Consider the following 19388-nt stretch of genomic DNA (forward strand, 5'->3'; position numbering starts at 1 on the left):
AGGGGAATCGAAGACGGAGCTCGGTTCGTTCGGAACTTCCTTCCCTTGACGACCAGCATCGTATCCACCTCCCTTTCCTCAAGCTGGTTTCTTCTTCTTCTTCAGTCCTACCAGTCGGCCAGAAACCTCGAGAACTTGCATTTGAAATCTCAGGGAAGTGGACGATCTTCTTCCGTCGCGTCGAGCAAAACCACACCCGTGGTTCTCGTTGATGCTCGCAGAGAATCCTTGAGTTCGATCGAGAAGACAAGGAAAAGCTGCTAATTGATTTCAATATCGTATGCGGGTTGTCGAGAACACAAGTTGAAAGAAGAACGAAAAGTGGGAAGACAAAGCGAACAAGGAGTCGTGAAATGCCTCCCTTGAACTGATACCCCAAGAGCGGAACGAAAGAATAGACTAGCGAAGGCAAGATGAAGAAACGGAGATAGGACTGAAAGGTATGAGATGGGACTAAACAGAGGTAAAACGTGAAGAACGGGGACCGAAAGAGGAAAAAGTAGAAAGTAGAGCAGAACGAGGAGAGTAAAAGCTAGACTACAGATGCAAGGAAGCTACGAGGAAAATGAAACGGAAAATGACTACGGTAAAGCAGGGCTGTACATCACACCGACCTGAGTGAAGAGGAAGAGAAAGATGGAGGGGGGAGAGATGTCAGTTTGCGTCTTCGTCGAGTCTTCGATCTCGAGAAAACAAGCTGTTTGAAGACACTCACCTCTCCCATTGGCACCTGAGATGGGGGTTCCATATCCAGAGCCCCAGTCTCTCCTCCGTTGCTGTCGTACAGATCGTCGAACGCGCCTTGAGCAGAGGTGTACGTGTTTTGGTTCGAGTTATCGTCCTGTGCGAAGGGCTCCTCCAGCGAATTGCGGTACTCGAGGTACGAGGTTATCCTGAGAACGAATAGACGAAGGTCAAAAGCTGCTACGAGGAAGAGAAGAGAGCAGGAAGCGAACGAACCAAGGGTGATGGGACATGAGCTCGTCGGCTGTCGGTCGTTCGTCCGAGGAGACGGTGAGGCAGCAGAGGATGAAGTCGATGGCGAGTTCCGAGACCTGATCGGGATCGGGGAGAGGAGGGAGTTCTCCAGCTCCGATCCTGGAAAAGGGAAAGCGAAGGAGGAAGAGGTCAGCCGAAGGTCGAGACGACGCGTCGCTTCTTGATTTCGAGACTCACTTGTACATGATCGCCCACTGTGGTAAGAGACGAGGGCATTGGGTCAGTTCTGCTACTCTACTCGAGAGGGAGAATGAAGAAGGAAAGGCTCACCTCGTTCTCAGCGGTGTACCAAGGCTTCTTCCCCGTCGCAAGCTCGATAACAACCATTCCCAAACTCCAGATATCCATCGCTCCGAGACGACCTCCTGGTGAGTTCTTGATGACTTCGGGAGACATGTACTGTTCAAATTCGAAAGCCAAGAACGAGTCGATATCAGTTTCGAGCGAGCGGGGAGCGAAGAGAGTGAGCTCGACTGACCATGGGCGTTCCCTGAAGCGAGTTCATCTGCGTTCCAGCCGGAGCTCGAGTTCGGTTGATGGTTCGATGTCCTCGAGCGATGATCTTGGCTGCTCCAAAGTCGACGAGCTTGATGATTCCAGCGTCCGAGGTGAGGAGGATGTCTGAGAGGGCGGGAAGGCGATGAAGGTCAGTTTCGTTTTCGACGACGAGAAGAGGAGAAGTAAACTCACTGTCGGGTTTGATATCTCGATGAACGATTCCTCGACCATGAAGGTACGATAATCCCTCGAGGATCTGACAGGCGTAGTTCATGGTGACCTCCTCCTGCTCGATCCGTCCGTGCTCGAGAAGATCCTTGAGACTTCCTCCGTCGCAGTACTCCTGGAAGATGTAGACCTTGTCTCGATGAACCTCGATTCCGTAGTACTCGACGATGTTCTGATGATTGAGCATCTGCATCACGGTCGACTCGTCCTTGATCTGCTTGTAGACGGCGGGGAGGTTGGAGACGTCCGAGAATCGAATTTCCTTGACGGCCATGACGGTGTTTTGATCCATGTTGTGAGCAGTGTAGACCTTCCCGTAGGCTCCGGATCCAATGAATCGACCTTGCTGCCAGTGGATCGAGATATTGGAGGAGGAAGCGGCGAGAGCGACGAGGGAACGATCCTCTGGACGATCCGAGTTGACGACGCGTCCGATGACGTGCATGTCCCAGTCGAGATAGGCTCTCGTATCCTCGAGGATCTTGATTCCTGCTCCTCGACGATCGTGAACGAGACGAACGCTCTTGTCTCCGGCTCCTTCTCCTGTCCATTCTCCGGCGAGGCGGAGGAGAGCTGAGTTTCCCATCGGATCCGAGGGAGAGTTCGCTCGTCCGACGAGTCCGTCTTCGTCGTGTTCCGTCTCGAGTCCGACGGTGACCTTCCTGAGCTCGGCGAGACGATCTGCTTCCTTCTTGGCTTCGTAGCTGGATCGAGCTCCGAGGATGTCGAAGTGGCTGATGAGCAGAGCCATGCAGCTTGCGACCTTCTCCTGGAGTTGAGCGAACTCGTTCCGTTCGAGGTGAAGGATGTTGTTCCCTCTCGTCATCGTCATGGCGAACTCGAGAGCGTTGACCGTCCATCGGAACGTCTTGTGATCCGTCGGGTCGCAGTCCTCGCAGATAAAGGCGACCCAGTTGATGGCGAGGACCATGAGGAGACGACTGAATCCCGACCAGGTTGCGTGATCCATGTAGACTCCGACTCGTTGACCGTGATCCGACGAGAACGAGAACCAGTTCTCGGTGAGCTCCTGGGATCCTTGGATTCCTGCGAGGGACGCTCGAACGTGGATGACCGATTCGACGATGGCTTCCGAGAGACGAATCGTTGCGAGTCCGATCCTCCTGAGCTCCCTCTGGACCGTTGGGAGATGAGCCTGGGATTCGACAAGACACTGGAGGTCTGCGATCCGTTCTCCGGTTTCCGAGTCGACGAGGGATTCCACGAAGCGTTCCTTGGCTGCTGAAAGGCGAGGAGAGGGTCCGTCGGCGATGAGTCGAACTCGAGAGTCTCGGAGGTCGAGGTCGATCCAGGAGATGGGGATGTGCATGATCGCTCCTTGCCAAAAGAACTTCTGGGCCGGGGTCATGATGAGGAGGTAGGATGCCTGGCTCGCACCCTCTCCCTCCCCTTCGTCTCCGCTGCTGCCGTCCATCTCCCTCCGATCCGGCGAGCGTCGAGAGGTCCTGTCGTAGGAAAAGGCTCGGATGAGAAGGTGACGGATCCGATCCGGGCTATCTCGAAGACTGCTGTCGGCGACGACGTAGGTTCCTTCGGCCTCGAAGGCTCCGGTGTAGACGAGGAAGTGACCGGAAGCGTAGAGACCTCCGAGGAACGCGTCGAGGTCGATCTGCTCGAGCGAGTACTCCGCCGAGTTGTCGAACCGACTGGTGAGACGTCTGAGAAAAGAAACAGAGGACGTCAGCAAACGTTCGAGGGGAGAGAAGAAGTGAGAGAAAAACAAAGGACGACTCACCGAGCGAATCGTTGGAGCTTCCTGTACCTCATCCTCACGGCGTCCAAGATCTTTGCGAACCAAGCGATCCTCTCCTCGTCCGTCATCATCTGATCCGAGATCGTAACGGCGGTCTGTATCTTTCCGTCGGATCCAGCGTTGGATTCGAGAGGGACGACCTCCTCCTCGTACGCGTTCCGAAGACCTCCTGAAGACTTTGAGGATTTCCGTTCGATTGGCTGACCGTTGTTTCGACCGACGGCGGGAGGAGCATTGGGAGGTTGAGAGGAAGGAACGTGGAGTTGGGTTTCGAAATAGTTGATGACTGAGGGAAGAAGAGGAAAGGAAGATCGTCAGGCGAGGAAGGACGGGAGGGAGAGCGCGAGAGCCTCGACGCGACGAACCTCGAACCATGAGCTTCTTCGTCAACGAACTGTGAATAAAAGAGATATATCAGTCTCGGCATTTTGAGGTGCAGCGAAGAGAAGCAGAATGAGACGAACCAAAACTGCTCAGCAACGATCAAATCTCCTCCTCTCACCGTCTCCGCACTCTCCGTCAAAAACTCCCACTCCGCCTCGAGAATCTCCGTCTCCCTGAAGTAGATCGCCTTGCTCCCACTCTTGAGCTTCCAATGCAGCAGCCTGAAGAAGAACTGAAGACTCTGGAGGAGCACCTCGTCGTAGCTCTCCCTGATGCACTCGGGCAGGATCCATTTCCTGTTGGCGTCTGGCTCGATGACGGCTCCGTACTGCTTCTTGATGGTGCAAGCGAGAGCGATTCCAAGTCTGAAGTCCTCCGTGAGCTGGTCGATGACGATCACCGTAGGATCTGCGACCTTGAGAGCGTAGGCCAGTCGAACCTTGAGGGATTCCTCCATGAGTTGGGTTGGGAAGGAGATGAGCTGGGTGAGCTCGGCTTGGTAGGGAGGGAGATTGAGGGTTTGGAAGATATCGGAGTGTTCGAGGTAGGTAGATTTGGCGGAAGAGATGAGAGCGTAGAGATCCGAGAGCGTCTTCTTCTCGAACGTCCGTTGAAGAGAGTCCTCCTTCATGACTCGTTCGACGAAGGTGGGAGGTCGAACTGGCTTCTCCTCGTCCAGGTAGCCGCCTTGAGCGGTTCCTAGGATGGGCTCCTCGGCATCGACCTTCTTGACGTCGAGGTCCTCCGATCCTGTCCATTTCTGGAGGATTCCGATCTGGGTTCGAAGGGAGAGAACGACGTTGCTCCAACTGACGAGAGCTTCGACTCTCCGTTGAAAGTCGGGCGAGTCGTAGAGAGGTTTGGCTCGACGGAGGGATCCACGATGAGGGTAGAGAGATTCGGCGTGGGAGAGTTTGGAAAGGATGGCGAGGACTTGGTCGAAAGCCGATGGAGGAGAAGGGAGGAGAGGCGTGGGAGTGGAAGAGGGTGTCGGGGTCGACGCTCCTGGGAGCAGGGAAGTTGGTGTTGGTGCTGAGGACTCGTCTTCTTCCAGTTTCGAATCCAATCCGTTGATGACGTCCACGACCTTGAACGAGTTGACCTCCTCGAGGATCATGTCGACCGTCCGTTCGCGTCGCTGCTCGACCCTCTGCGTCTCCTCCTCCGCCGTCCTCCCTCTCAGCCTCGCTCGAATCCCCCACCAGATGTTGCTCCCCATCTCGTTCCTCAACACCTCACTGTTCGGCTTCTCTCCACCGATCCTCGTCTTCTCCGACCTGAGGACCTCTCCAGAGAGGACGGAGGAAAGCATCGTCTGCCACTCGAGTCGTTCTCGTCCTTCCGGGTTCGAAGCCAGATCCGCGACCGTCGAAGGCGAAAGAGCTCCTGAGAGATGACCGTGAGGTCTCGAGGTAGCCGAGGAAATTCCTCCTCCTGATGGACCTGTGGTGGGGAAGAAGTGAGGAGCCGAGCTGATGGGACCGATTCCAGGAAGCGTTCCTCCTCCTTCCGAGACGCCGACGAACTTCCTGACTCCTACTCCTGCTCCCGAGAACCCGTTCATGAAGCCTGGAGCTCCTGCGAGGTTGTCGTCGTCCGATTCGTTTCCATCGAGAAGCTGACCCAATCCCGTTTGGAAGTAATTCTTGTCTGGATCGTCGTAGCCTGTCGGTGGTCGACGAGCTGAGTCGGTCGCTCCTGCTGCTCCTGGGGTTGATCCTTTGCGATAACGACGTTGGAACTTGGTGAACGGACCCGAAGATTCTCCTGAAGAGGTAGGGATAGGTGGAGGTTGACGAGGATAGCTGGAGGATCGTTCTGAAGGAAGAGGACGGGAGGCGTGATGGAGGGAGGTGTTGGGTTCGTTGTCGTCTGGATGGGAAGCGGAGGACGAGTGGGAGGAAGAGAATCGTAGTTTCGATATGGGTCCTGCTGCTCCTGAATCCGAAGAGGAAGGTGCTCGATCTCTGGGGTTGTTGGCTCGAGAGAAGCTGGGACTGAAGGAGGCGAAGGAGGAGGAGAGAGAGGGAGGGAAGGAGGAGCGGAGGTCAGCATGGGAGCGAAAGGCGAGCAAGCGACCACCACTGATCAAGCCTCGAACGAGTGTTATCCCAGCCCAACCAGCTCGATCCAGAGCTCCTCAAAATCCATCGAGGTTTGGAATATCTCCAAAAGGAGGAGCAAAGAGGGAAGAAACAGCCAAAACGAGAGCGAACGAGCTCCGCCTCTCCTCTCGCCTCCTTCCTTCCTTCGCTTGAGCTCGAGACTCACGTTGTAACGAGTCCTATAGGAGTATCCGAACCAAGGTCCGTAGACCTCCCGGATAAGCTGACAGGGATCTTGTCGTAATCCTCGTCGTCCGGAGAAGACAAAGTGCCTGCTTCTGAACGAGGAGAAGGGGAAGGCCGTCAGCTCAGCTGGCTCTCGCTCGTCTTCCAACACAGAAAGCTTACTAACCGAAGGTGGGCTTCCCTGAAGAGGGCATCGTGGATTGAACAACTGAGGAAAAGTACGTATTCGGAGGAGGAGGGAAGGAAGGGGGTTGGGAGGGGAAAGGAGGAGGAGGAGAGTCGAGTTCATCGACCTCGCGCAGCTGCTTGTCGGACTCCCCTTCCGCTCCCCCAAGAAAGAGGAAAAAATAGATGGGCAGAAGAGGATGAGTTGAAGATTTACCTCCCTGATTGGAGCGGCAAGAACAAGGGGGTTTTCCAACCGAAATCAAGGCGAAACCAAAGGGGCAGAGATCTCCATCGCACAGGCTGCGAGTCCCTAAAAACCGTTTCGCAGAGAACAGCTGGGACCGGATGCCTACCATAAAGTAGACGATGCTTATTCGGTAGACCCATTCTTCACCGTTTGAGCTTCGCGAAGGGGATAACGCAAAGGCAGAAGAAGAAAGCAGCCTCTCGAGTCTCGACGCGACGGGAGCTCCCTCTCTCTTTCTCCCTTCGTCTCGTGCAAAAAGCGGAGGTGTCGCGTATATACTTCAGAGAGCCAACGGAAGCTACAACGAAAGATAACGAAAGGGACAGAAGAAAAGAACGCGTCACAAATCGAGAGAGCAACAACGAACACGAAAAGCAATGAAAAAACCCAAACAACGCTTCCTCCCTCTCTCCCTCTCTCTCCTCCCTACGTACCCCCTCCCCTAATCCGAAATCAAATCCACCACCTCAATATCCGAATCTCCACTCCTTCTCGCACTAGTCGTACCTCTCCTCCGGAAGGGAGCCAGAGCCGGCCTCGACGAACCCGACCTTCCTCCTCCGCTTCCACCAGCTCTCGCCTGGGTAGCGGGTCTACTAGCTGAGGTTCCGTAAGGATCGACGTCTCTCCTACTCGAGCTCCCACTACCACTCCCACTCCCACTCCCACTCCCGCTCCCGTTCCCACTCGCACTGAAGTTCGACCAGACGTTGCTCCTCGCCGATGCAGTGTTCGAAGTCCTTGAGGAGGAGGACGTGTTCGAAGAAGCACCTGCTGGGAGGGGTCGGCGAAGGACGAGACTTGGCGGCAGGACGGGAGGAGGTCGAGGAGCGGGAGCCCGAGGGGAAGGGGGAGGTAAAAAAAGGTCGAGATCGAGATCGTCGTCGTCGTCTCGGGGTCCTAAGACGGCGAGTCTTCGACGAGCTCGAGGGGAAAGACGGCGGGAGGATCCTGATGCTGCTGTTGATGCGGATACTGGGGAGGCTGCTCGACGTCCGGGGAGAGGGAGGATGGGTCGTGAGGATCGGAGGGAAGATGAAGGTCGTGCGTTTGGAGGTGGGGAGGGTGGTGCTCTTGGACGAGAGGAGGGAGCGGAGGAGACGGAGGGACGAGAGTAGGAAGGTCGTCGAGGTGGTGGGGAGTCGGGGATTCGCTGGGGAGGGAGGAGAAAGTCAGTGAAAGAGAAAGAGATGAGCAAAAAAAGGACGAGAAGAGCGACGCGATGAACTCACCGCTCTCGAAGACGACCCAGACGCGACGGGCAGAGGAGGGAAGTCCTCATCGTCCACTCGTCTCCTGAACGGCCTGAACAGTCTTTCTTCTACAGACTCAGACGCTCCGCTACCACCACCTCCAAGAGGTCGATACTCCTCGTCCCTCTCCTCACTCGACGACCTCTCCCTCCTTCCTCGTCGCCCGCTACCACCAGCACCGCCTCCTTCATCACCAGCTCTCCTCCCCGCCTGTGCGTGTCCACCCACAGCCGACCTCGCCAGTGCAGACTCCCTCTCAACACTCATGTCGTCCAAGTCCCCTCTCCACCCGACTCTGTCCCCTCCCAGTCCCTGCCCTTCAGCACCGATGGGTCGACTGAAGAGATTCATGATGCCTCGTTCCCTTTCTCCTCCGAGAGGTCGATGAGGAAGAGGTGGAGGAAGGTGGTGGAGGGCTCGTGCCTGGAAGGGGAATCGAGAGGAAGAGGAGGCAGAGGCGAGTTTCGGGACGAAGGAAGGTTTGTCGTCCAGGGAGAGTTTGTAGGCTGCAGTGGGAACGAAAGGGCACAGCCAAAGGAGAAGCAGGTCAGCATTAACGAAGCAGGATGGAGCTTCAAACGAAGCAGAGAGAAGGGGAGACCGAACCAAGCCACCCATCCTTCCTCGACACCCACTCCTTCTTCTCCTCCTCGTTCAGCGTCACCTCCGCCCATTTCGACAGCAAGTTCTCAGCGACGTAGTTGGGTACGATCCTCGTTCCATGGGAAGGGACCTCGGTTCGACAGATGGGACAGGTCGACTGAAACCAGAAGCGAAAGGAAGGAGGTCAGCTCGAGATTCGACGCGTCGTGTGAAACGAAACGAAAGACGACTCACGTTCCCCGCCTTCAAGTAATCCCAGATGCATCCACCGCAGAACGAGTGACCACACGGAACGATCGACGAGGTTCCGACGGTGAGATCTTGACAGATGGAGCATTCGAAGTCCTCCTCGGAGAAGAGAGGAGCTCGTTCCTTTCCCTTTCCCTTTCCTTTCTCCTTGGACGACGGCGGGGAAGGGTTGGTTCGTTGGCTGTTGGGAGTCTTGTTGGAGAGGAGGAGATGTTCATCGACGGTGGTGTTGGTGGGTTCGGGTTTGGGTTGGAGGAGAGTCGAGGAAGACGACGAGGAAGAGGAAGAGTTGGAAGTTGACGCGACGGGGAGGAGGAGATTTGGGATGGAAGCTGGTGAGATGGCTCGAGCTTTGCCCTTTCCTTTGTCGAGGGTTGAAGTAGAGGGAGATTCCGATGATGAGGAGGTGGAGAGGAGAGCTTGGAGGTTTGGAAGGGCGAAGGAAGGGGAGGATGAGGCGAGGGGGAAGGAAGGCAGGTTGAGTTGTGAAGAGCGCGATCCTCCTGACGCTCCTCCCCTCTCTTGGTGCTCCTCCTCCGTAGACGAGCCTCGTCTCAGTCTAGGCTTCTTCAAAAATGGAGCTCGATCTGTGGCGGGCGAGAGAGAAGGACGAGGATGGTTGATCCTCGGAGAAGGAAGCGGTCGAAGTGGGAGGCCGACTTCTGGGGAGACGGTTCTTGACGAGGAAGGGGAGGCGAAGTTCGAAGCTTGAGAGTTGGAGGGACCTGCAGCGGCTAGGTGTGCGTTGGGGATCGGGTTGTACGAGGTGGATTGAAGGACTGCGTTCATGAAGGGACCTGAGGGGAGAGGAGGAGCGATGGCGGCGGGAGGAGCGTCGGGGTAGTTCCTGGGCGCTGGAGATTCGAAATCGTGGAAGATACGAGGAAAGAGATGAATCAGTTTCTCGAGAGAAGTGTAGACTAGAGGAGAAAGGAGGAGCTCACGGTAGATATCTTGCTCGACGTTCTCCTCCTCCTCCTCCCTCCTTGTCCTTCGCTCAAGGACGTGACCGAGTCGAGAAGCTGCAAAAGTTGAAGATCCAGAGGGAAGTGCTGATACTGATGATGTTGATGCTGAAGTTATATCTGCCATTCGAGCTGTGTGGGACGAGGAGGAAGAAGAGGAAGTGGACGAGGTCGAGGTGGAGGCTTCGAGCTGGGAGAGTCGAGCGAGGGTGGGTTCGTCCTGGATAGATATTGAGGGAGACGGATCAGCGCGCGAGAGAGAAAAGTATAGATCGATGAGAGAGAACGAGTGTATAGGAGACTCACGAGTTCGAGATCTTCTCCCCAGAGCTGGTCGGAGGAGGGCATCGTCGAGGGAGGGAGGGAAGGAGCCTGTTTCGGTCGAGGTCGTTAGCGTTCGCTTTGGCTCCTTCCAAAGTCAAGGCGACGAAGCTGAGCATAGGCACTCACCAGAGATTCGGTTCGATTCGATGTATCGAACGAAAAGAAAGAGAAAAACGGGGTCGAAGTTGGAAGTAGGAACAAAGGGAGGGAGCTCGACGAGACCTTCGACGATTCACTTTCGATCGTCTCTCTCTCCGCCAACACCCATCCCCTTCCTCCCACTTCTTCTCTATTACGATGCCCTCTCACGTTGAAGATACTCCCTCCCCTCAGAGGAACGGTAAAATCGACAGGGATCCAACTCCTGAAGTCGTCAAGCCGTGCGTTCGACTCGCTTCTTCCTTCCTCTCTTGATCCTTCCCTTCGATGAACGAAGCTGACCTCTCTCTCTCTCGTTTGTCGCCGCATACATCCAGATCTGCCACCGCTTCCCCTACCCACTCTCGACACTCGGCTTCCCGCTCCTCCCACGAACCCTCCCGCTCTGCCTCCTCTCGACGACACGGAAGATCGGACGACGTCGACGAGGACGAAGAGGAAGCTCGACGACGAAGGAAGAGGAGGGAGAGGGAGAGACAAGAAGAGGAAGACGAGGAAGATCCCGAGGAGAGGAGGAGAAAGAGAGCAGAGAGGAAGGAGAGAGAGAGGAAGGAGGAGTCTACCAGAGGTGGTAGAGAGGACAGGGACAGGGAGAGGGACAGGGACAGGACGAGCAGCAGGAGGGAGAGGGACGGAGGAGACGACAGGAAGAGGGATCGGTCCAGAGATTCTCACAAGTCTAGAGAGAGCGCTGGACGAGGAGGACGCGATTCTAGGGATACGAGGGAGAGGGATCGGGGTGATAGGGACAGGGATATGAGGAGGGAGAGGGAGAGGGAGGAATGTGAGTGGCCCGAGCTTGTCTTTTTTCTTCCTTTCCTTTCGTTTCGAGCAAAGCCAGAGCTCATTTTTTTGCTCTTCTCTGTTGTTTTGCTGCTACAGACTACGCCAAGATGGATCGAGAACGACAGAGGGATCGACGAGGAGGAGGAGGTCGAGACGACAGGTTCGTTGAGCTCTCTTCTTCCTTCCTTCCCTTCCCTTCCCTTTCTCCTTCCCTTTCCAAGCTGACCTTCTCTCTCCCTTTCTTTACACGCTTCCTCCTCACAGGGACTACAACCGATCACCACCCCGTCGACGTCGCCGAGGATCTCCAAGCTACGACACCTCAGGAGGAGGAGGAGGAGGAGCCGATGCTCTTCTCGACGAGATCGATTCCGAAGCTCGCTCCGTCTTCGTCTCCCAGATCGCAGGAAAGCTCACCTCCAGGGATCTCGGAGCCTTCTTCGAGGACAAGTTGGGTGAAGGAACCGTCAGGGATGCTAGGATCGTGACGGATAGGGTTTCGAGGAGGTCGAAAGGGTGAGTTTCTCTGTCCTTCTTTCCTCTCCTTTGAGCTGTCGAGCTCGTCCTTTCGTGTCGAAGCTGACCTCGTTCTCTTACGTTCGTCTTCCATAGAATCGGCTACGTCGAACTCGCCGAGATTGCCCTGGTCGAGAAGGCTCTTCAGCTCACGGGAACGGTCGTCATGGGAATCCCTATCCTCGTCGAGCTCACCGAGGCGGAACGAAACAAGCTCGCTGCTGGAACGACTCCTGCCATTCAGCCTCTCAACCCTCACGCTCCTGCTTCAGGGTAAGTCTTCTCTACCTCTTTCCCTTCCTCTCACTCCCTTTTGTACTTCCGTCGGTCTCGCTCTCCTTTTCCCTCTAGCGAGCAAGAACAACCAACCTCGATGCTGACTCGCTCTTGCTCCTCTCCCCTTCCCCTCCCTCCCCTGCTACCAAGCAACTTCTATCGTTCTTCCTACTCCTCCTCCCCACACGCACGCTTCCCAAACTACTACTCCTACCCATACACCACCACCGCCAACAGACCTGGATCCCTCCCTCCTCTCGGCGGCGCTGGCGTGGGCATGCGAGGTCCTCCCGCTCCTCAACTCAACAGAGATCGAAACGCCGACGCCGAGATCCCTTACCATCGACTCTACGTGGGGAGTCTCAACTTCGAGTTGACGGCGGAGAACATTAGAGAGGTGTTCATGCCGTTCGGAGAGCTGGAGTTTGTGGATCTGCATCGGGATTCGATGACGGGGAGGAGTAAAGGGTTTGCGTTTGTGCAGTGAGTTCCAGACTCGCTTCCTCGTTTTTACGTTGGCGGAATGGAGGAAGGGTCAATGCTTGGTGTCGGAGCGAGACCGAAGTGGCTGAAGCGCGTCGCTGACCTTCCCTCTCCTCTTCCACCTCCGTCAGGTTCAAGGACCTCGAGTCTGCCAAGACCGCTCTTCAGAGCATGAACGGGTTTGAACTTGCTGGACGACAACGTCAGTTCTTCTCTTCTCTGTTTCCTCTTCGTCGAACTCCTTTCGCTGACCTCGTCTCTCTTCCTCCTTCCTTCAAGTCCGAGTCTCGACCGTCAACGAGAAAGCTACCACCCCCGCTCAGCCCAACAACCTTCCTCACACTCCCTTCGTTCAGACAGGTCCCGTCGTCCCCAACGCCAACGATGGAAACAGACCCGAGAGTCTCGACGACAACGCAGGTTCGTTTTCGTCTCGTTCCCTCCGACTCGTCGTCTCACGTCTCTCGTCGAGCTGATCGAATCGGTCGTTTCTTCTGTGCAGGTCAACGAATGGATGCTGCTGCTCGACAAGCTCTCATGTTCAAGCTTGCTGGACGAGATCTTCCTGACGCTGCTCCTCAACCTACGATTCATCCCTCGAGGATGCCCATGGTTCCTCAGACGTGAGTCGACTTTTCGTCCCTTCCTTTCCCCTTCTCGGTTACTGACTTTGTTTTTTTTCTCGCTGTACTAGTGTTCGACCTGTCATTCCCGTTCAGGCTTCCAACTACGTTCTCGTCAACAACATGTTCTCGCCCGAAGAGTTCGTTCACTCTCCCTTTCTTCCTGCCTTCGAACCCGCTCGTTGCTGACCGTCGTTCTCCTCCTTTCTTCACAGGGAAACCGAACGTGACTGGGATACTGATCTCGCTGATGATATCAAGGGAGAGTGCGAAGCCAAGTACGGCCCCGTCGTCGCCATCAAGGTCGAGAAGGAGTCGCAGGTTCGTCGCGTCTCTCTCCTCTCTTCCTCCCTCGTCCCTCCTTTCGACCATTGAACTGACGTCGCTTCTGATTTCGTTCCTCGCTCTCACAGGGAGAAGTCTACATCCAGTTCGCTACTCCCGACGTCGCTGCCAAAGCTGTCGCTGGACTCAACGGTCGATTCTTTGGAGGTCGATCTCTCGTCGCCAACGTACGTCCTGCGCTGCCGTTCCTTCCTTCTCGTTCGATCCTTTCTTACCCGAGCTGACTCTTTCACCTTCTTTCCCCTTTCGTTCTATTAGTACCTCCCCGAGATCCTCTTCAAAGCTCACCTCTCCGTCTAAAATCTCAACTCAGCTCAAAAATCGGAACGCTTTTTTCTCTTGCCTCGCCCTTCGCTGTTATCTCAATCTCCCCTCTTCTTTTTTTTTTCAACATCCAGTACCTTTTTGTTATTTTTCTCGTCTTCTTCTTCTCTGCTCAAACCCAGATGCTCGTTCGAGATCGACGAAGGACAAAGGGAGAATTCAGGCATGTCATCTCCCGTTTTCCTCTCCTCCATCCCTTCGTCCCTCGATCCCGAAACGTTCTCTTCTTTTGCTCTCTTTCCTCTTCTCTTAGTTCAAGCCTCAACAGTCAATGAAATACGGTCGCTTTCCTTCGTTGTTGTGTCGTTTCGCGTCGAGAGTGCTTGTCGACTGACCTTTCTTCGTCTCTCTCCAACTTCGAAAGGCAGAGCTTGCTTCGTTGAACGAGTAGGAGCTTGCCTGGCTAGTCCCTCGTGCTTCGAGAGTGGTTGAACTGATCCCTCGTTCCTTTCGCTTTTGAACCAGCGTTTTGAGAGGACGACGCGTCGAGGTTTGGAGACTCCCTTCCCGCGTCCTTCTCTGAGTCACAGCAACTCACCAACATCCTTTCTTCTTCTCGTCAGAAACAGATTCTGCTGTGAGCGTGCGCAGGAGAATTGAAAGAGCTGGGATACGCGCAGAATTTGGGAGGGAGGGAGAGAGAGACCGATGCACTGACCTCCTTCGCCGGACGAGCCGATTTGCCTCTCCTCTCGCTCTCTATTTTTTCGCTTCCGCCCTCTCTTCCCAACGATCTGTAGATGAAGCTAGTCCGTAGAAATCGAATCGATCTAAATAGCTGCTTCATCGGTTCGGTGCAAAACGCGCTCGACACGAGCCTTCTCGTCTCGCCCTCTCCCTCTTACTTTACCTCCCTCCCCCGTCTCGTATCAATTTTCTTACCTCGCTTTGAGTGCATGCACTCTTTCAGTTTCACAAAGCTCACTCGCATCCAAGTTCATGCAAACTCTGGAAACGGGTCCACGCTGGTCGTCTTTCGATTTGATTCCGACCGCTCGCTTCGTTTCGAGTTGAGCTTCGATCCCTTCCTTCTTGTCTTCAACAACCACCCCGCGACTTTGGAGCAAATCTTTTCCAACTCCCTCTCTTCTCTCTCTTCCCTTCCCTCCTCCCTCGCACGGTCACCAAGGTATAAAAGAGGAGAAGTAGCAGCAACCATCGACGAGGAGCTCGAACCCATCTCTCTCCCTCCTTCCCTCCCTCCCTCTCCCCATGTCTGGAGGCAGCAGCAGCGGCGGTGGACTCCCTTCTCCGCCCTCCCTCTCTCCTCTTACTAGGAATCGACCTGGAGGAGCTCGCAAACCAGGGAAACTCGCTCTAAGAGTCACGAATCCAACCTCTTCAGCTTCAGAGGACGACGACGACGAAGGAGGAGGAGGTCAAGCTCGTCGTTCTCGTTCCTCCTTCTCTACCAGAACTCAGCCACCTCCATCTCAACCATCGCAAGCATCTCAACCTCAACGGAGTCAATCTTCACCTCTCAACACGCATCCACCAGAAGGAGTTTGGGCGGCAGCAACAGCGGAAGGAGGAGGAATCCAACCTCCAAAGAGGGGTCACACCATGTTTGCTCAGACCACCACCACCACCAACGACCAACAGCCCTATCCTACTCCTACAGCAGCTGCGTACGGTGAAGGATCAGGAGGTTACTTTGACGGAGGAGGAGGAGCAGGATCCACCAACTCGTCCTCCCCTTCACCCTCCTCTCACATCGGTCCATCAGGAGCTCGTCCTTCCCTCTCTCATCATCAACCGCCACCACCTCCGAGCTCCTTCTACAGCTCTTCCTCATCCTACCTTCCACCGATATCCACCACTCGTCTCTCGGGGAAAACCTCGTCCTCCTCGTCCTCAGCTTCCTCCTCCTTCTCCAGCCTCCCTCTCAACTCTCCTCTCTCTCCCATCACTCACAACTACCACCCTACTCCAACCCCGACTTCTACCACTACAAGCTCAGGTCCAAGCTCGAAACCACCGACTCCTCCACCGAAATCTCCTCTTCACCATCATCCTCTACCGCCTCCTCCTCTCCCATCTCGCGACCACCTTCCTGCTCCTCAAATCGGACTCGGATTGGCGCCTGCAGGGTTCATGTCGGAGAACGAAGCTAGGAGAGCTGCTGCTGCTGCTGCTGCTGAGGAGAAGTTGAACGGTCGCAGGAGTTTAGATGCTTCGGTGAGTCGGAGAAATTGGTCGACGAGGTCCGACTCCTCTCTCGAGCTCACACCTCTCCGTCTTGTCGCAGTCTCCCAAACGACCTCCTCTCGGTTCAGTCGTCCTCTTCGTGACGGTCGACGGATCTACCTTCCATCAAGCAGACGTCTCAGGGAGTGACAGCTCGGCAGCTATCAGGGAGAAGGTCTTCACAGCGGTTCGTCTCAAACTCTCTCTCGCATGTCAAACGAAACGAAAGCTCACCTCCCTTCCATCCCCTTCGCCTCCTCGCCAGGTCTCCATTGCCGACGACGACCACGACTCCTTCTCTCTCTTTCGTCGTCGAATGGGAGTCGCAGCTGCTCCTTCCGATACCTCCAACCCTCTCGACGGAGAAGCTCTCTACGACTACTGCACCGAACCAGGAGAGATCAAGGGACTCCTCGCCATCCAGACTTCCGTCGGAGGGTCCGTCCCTCTCGTTCCTCCTCCTTCGTCCAACAACTCGTCTCCGCGGACCAAGGCTCGAGGAGGCTATCATCATCCCACGTCGGAGAGTGCCAGCAGCATGTCGGATCAGGTGATGGGGACGGCAGAGTATTTTGGAGGAGGAGGCTACCAAGCGAGTGCGTCCGAGACGTCGGTGTCGGAACTCGACGGACCTGCTCTTTCTGGATCGGGAGCCGCAACTCTGCATCGGAATCGAGCGAGGAGGCAGTCGTCTCATCTAGGAGGTGGAGGAATGACCAGTCCCAACTCGTCGACGTCCGCGTCCTCGGCGAGGCGAGCAGCCGTCGCAGCTACCAAGGGAGGAGGAGGGGATCGGAGCAGCGTCGTTCGGTCGCCAGAAGAGGTTCGAAGTCCTTCCAACTCGGCCACCTCTTCCTCGAACGGAAACCTAGCCGTCGACCCGTCCTCCTACTCTCGTCGAGGATCCGTCACTCCCACTCCCTTGCCCACCGTCGCACCTCTCGTCACTCCCACTCGATCCCTCAACTCCCCAAGCGAAACTACACGCTCCGAACGTCCCACCTCCTCCTACTTTAGTCGACATCTCAACCACTCTTCTCGACCCACGTCGGCCGCTTCGCTCGAGGACATTCGGGAATCGACGCGTCTGTTTGGAGATTCGGAGGACTCGCAGGACGCGTTGGAGGCAGAGGAGGATCTTCTGAGAGCTTTGCAGGCGGAGCAGCAACTGGAAGAACAGGAGAAGGAGAGGGAGAAGATTGAGTTGGACAGGATGGCTGCTGAGTGGGATGCGAAGGATCGAGCGGAGGAGGAGGAGAGGAGAAGGAAACAGACGGAGGCGGATCGAGATGCGGCGATGAGGGAGCAGAGAAGGGAGCAGGAGCTTTACCATGTGAGTTTTTGATCGCAGACTGAAGATATCGACGCGTCTTTTTGTACTGACTTCAGTCGATCGTTCTCGTTCTTTCGTCGCAGGCCCAAGTTCAACGTGAGAAGCTCGATCGTCAGGAGCAGGAGCAGCAGCGACTTTACGCCATGGAACAAGAGCAGCATCTGGTCCAACGCCAACTCTCTCGAGCTCGATCAGGATCCAACGCTGGCCCTTCACCTCCACCAGCCGTCGACGAGTTCGGAGGAGACTGGAGACGGACAGGATCAGCTGGAGGAGGTCCCAACAGCGTTCGAACGCTCCCTCTTCGAGGAGGAGGAGGGAGAGGAGAGAACGAGTTTCGGTCGGCTTCGAGCATGGGACATCGACAGGAATCCCCTTACGAGCGACCTCCATCGGTTCCTCAACCTCCTTCGACGCTCGATCCTACCTCGAGGATGCACTTCCAACAGTCGATGAACCAGCAACGGAGCGCAAACTTCCCTCAGGGCAACCCTTACGCCGACACGTCCTTCCAGCTCTCGAGTCAAACGTTCAACCACCAACGAGGAGCTCAGCAGGATTCTCGTCGAGCAGGAGCTCCTTCGTACCAAAACTCGTCGCCTCATCATCCACCTTCCAATCGCCTTCCTCCCTCTCCCGTCCTCTCCCAAGCGACGCCGAACGCGTTCGGTCAACAGCAGTCGAATCAAGATCCTCGATGGCAACCCCAGATGGGCAACCTCTCGGTTCCTCGGCCTCTCCAGTCGATGAGAAGCAATCCGAACATGGGAGACTCGCGTCAGTCGAGCAACTCGAGAGGAGGAGGTCCGAATCAGAGCTCGTACCGACCCGCTCAGGAGAGCAGCCTCTACTCGAGTCAGGTCCAGACAGGGGTTCGAATGGGTCAGTCGACCGCTCGACAAGGAGGAGCTGGATTCGGAGATCAGATGTACTCGAACTCGGTCGGACCAACTCGATCGTCGCAAACCAACGCTTCCTCCCCTCAACCTCAGTTCTCTCGCCAACAGCAGCAGCAACCCTCCTCCTCCTACAACCAGTCGAACTTCCCTCCCTCCCATCAGAGACAACAGCAAAACCCGTGGTCGCACCAGCAGTCGCTCGACTACCCATCCTTCGACCCGTCGAAACGAGATCCTCCTCCCCGGAACTACAGCTCTCAGCAGGGAGGACGCGCCGCCAGTCCTGGACCTTACTCGATCGACCCGCAGCAGTTCCCTACCACCCAACGACGGCCTTCTTTCGATCCTCGGTACGGAGCTCCTCGTCCTAGGACTCATCACGACGAATCGGAAACTTCAATCGGATCTCTCGCTCCTCCAAGGAGGCCTTCGAGTACGCACGACTCGCCTTCGTCGTCGCCAGATCCTTCGCCCCACGCGTACGGACAGGAGTGGAATCCGATGGATGGGAGAGGATACCTCGATCAGCAGCACCAGCAGCAGCAACAGCATGGTCCCTATTCGACGATGCCGAGGCCGGGAAGGAGAGCTTCGCTCGAAGGAGGAGACTCGAACCCTCAGATGGGCCATGGTCGATACCGAACCGAGGGAGCGAGTCCAACAGATCTTCGACGAAGCGCAACGGATGCTGCTGCTCCTCCACCTCCACCTCCTCTTCCTCATACCTACTCGGCTCCCTCTTCGGTCGAACCCTCGTACGACGACGGGACTCTCTACGGAGGGACGAACGCGTTCTCCATCAGTCGGAACTCGTCAGTTGGAAACTCGACCGCTGCTTTCCAAAAAGCTACGAGACCCGCCCCACCCCCTCCACCACCTCCACCACCACCTCCCGCCACCATCGTTTCCAGAACCTCCGACTCGCCAGTCTCCACCCACTCGTCCGTCTTCGAGGACCTCTCGAGGAACCAGCTCGCCGAAGGAGATTCGGACGAAGACGACTCAGATGACGGAGGAACCAACGTTCTTTTCCGACCAGCACCAAAGAAGAAACTCGTCGTCGTCGCACCTCCTACTCCTCGAGCATCAACTCCTTCGAAATCTCACTCGGGAGATACGGAACGAGGACCTCCCACCCCTCGATTCAACCCTTCCTCCTCTGCCGATGAACACGACCCCGACGCGACGCTCAAGGAATCAGCTCGGCTCGCTATGCTTCTCATCTCCTCGAACAACAATGGCAACACCAACATCTCCCCGGAAAGCACCCTCACCCTCACTTCCAAACCTCCTCGTCTCGACAACCGCTCCCTCCCTCCCATCCAAACCGACACCTCCACTCCCTCGAAATCCCACCCTTCCAACCCAGGAGAAAGCTCCTCGTCCTCTGTCGGTCGGTCGGGAGGATCCTCATGGGACGACGCTCCAGCTTCGAACGATCAAGCAGACGAGGAGGAAGCCTTCGACGAGGAAA

At 56.0% G+C, this 19388-nt stretch overlaps 3 protein-coding genes across 3 annotated transcripts; 1 reads left to right on the forward strand and 2 right to left on the reverse strand.

Annotated features, from left to right (window-relative positions):
* Positions 1–251: 251 nt before the first annotated feature.
* BDY24DRAFT_400753 (uncharacterized protein) lies at positions 252–6417 on the reverse strand. Its single transcript, XM_076641998.1, has 12 exons — positions 6341–6417; positions 6155–6266; positions 3964–5880; positions 3865–3893; positions 3482–3785; positions 1690–3404; positions 1478–1620; positions 1270–1398; positions 1177–1193; positions 961–1098; positions 716–893; positions 252–614 (listed from the first exon to the last, which is right to left on the reverse strand). The coding sequence occupies exons 1-12, from the start codon at positions 6366–6368 to the stop codon at positions 582–584; spliced, it is 4743 nt and encodes a 1580-aa protein (XP_076493261.1). The 5' UTR covers positions 6369–6417; the 3' UTR covers positions 252–581.
* A 1675-nt stretch (positions 6418–8092) lies between these two features.
* On the reverse strand, positions 8093–10743 carry BDY24DRAFT_186749 (uncharacterized protein). Its single transcript, XM_076636367.1, has 5 exons — positions 10110–10743; positions 9966–10031; positions 9639–9879; positions 8680–9548; positions 8093–8602 (listed from the first exon to the last, which is right to left on the reverse strand). The coding sequence occupies exons 1-5, from the start codon at positions 10449–10451 to the stop codon at positions 8417–8419; spliced, it is 1704 nt and encodes a 567-aa protein (XP_076493262.1). The 5' UTR covers positions 10452–10743; the 3' UTR covers positions 8093–8416.
* Positions 10744–10841: 98 nt separating this feature from the next.
* On the forward strand, positions 10842–13867 carry BDY24DRAFT_400757 (uncharacterized protein). Its single transcript, XM_076641999.1, has 12 exons — positions 10842–10926; positions 11025–11088; positions 11193–11444; positions 11541–11717; positions 11871–12203; positions 12335–12405; positions 12483–12623; positions 12706–12826; positions 12898–12966; positions 13042–13147; positions 13240–13338; positions 13430–13867. Exons 1-12 carry the CDS (start codon positions 10899–10901, stop codon positions 13469–13471), a joined length of 1503 nt encoding a protein of 500 aa, XP_076493263.1. The 5' UTR covers positions 10842–10898; the 3' UTR covers positions 13472–13867.
* Positions 13868–19388: the final 5521 nt, after the last annotated feature.

The sequence above is a fragment of the Mrakia frigida genome, assembly GCF_051309035.1.
Source record: "Mrakia frigida strain ATCC 22029 unplaced genomic scaffold BDY24scaffold_36, whole genome shotgun sequence".
Lineage (NCBI taxonomy): Eukaryota > Fungi > Basidiomycota > Tremellomycetes > Cystofilobasidiales > Mrakiaceae > Mrakia > Mrakia frigida.

What these genes read in the sequence shown, in the direction of transcription:
- BDY24DRAFT_400753 (XM_076641998.1), bottom strand. Translation starts at nt 6,368, where the DNA reads ATGCCCTCTTCAGGGAAGCCCACCTTCG. An exon ending in CCTATAGGACTCGTTACAAC is followed by an intron (nt 5,881 to 6,154) that starts GTGAGTCTCGAG and finishes CGCCTCCTTCAG; the next exon opens with TCCCAGCTTCTCTCGAGCCA. An exon ending in AAGCTCCAACGATTCGCTCG is followed by an intron (nt 3,405 to 3,481) that starts GTGAGTCGTCCT and finishes TTCTTTTCTCAG; the next exon opens with ACGTCTCACCAGTCGGTTCG.
- BDY24DRAFT_186749 (XM_076636367.1), bottom strand. Translation starts at nt 10,451, where the DNA reads ATGCGGCGACAAACGAGAGAGAGAGAGGTCAGCTTCGTTCATCGAAGG. An exon ending in GGGGAGAAGATCTCGAACTC is followed by an intron (nt 9,880 to 9,965) that starts GTGAGTCTCCTA and finishes ATATCTATCCAG; the next exon opens with GACGAACCCACCCTCGCTCG. An exon ending in CGTCGAGCAAGATATCTACC is followed by an intron (nt 9,549 to 9,638) that starts GTGAGCTCCTCC and finishes TCGAATCTCCAG; the next exon opens with CGCCCAGGAACTACCCCGAC.
- BDY24DRAFT_400757 (XM_076641999.1), top strand. Translation starts at nt 10,899, where the DNA reads ATGAGGAGGGAGAGGGAGAGGGAGGAAT. An exon ending in GGAGGAGGTCGAGACGACAG is followed by an intron (nt 11,089 to 11,192) that starts GTTCGTTGAGCT and finishes TCCTCCTCACAG; the next exon opens with GGACTACAACCGATCACCAC. An exon ending in CCTCACGCTCCTGCTTCAGG is followed by an intron (nt 11,718 to 11,870) that starts GTAAGTCTTCTC and finishes CCTGCTACCAAG; the next exon opens with CAACTTCTATCGTTCTTCCT.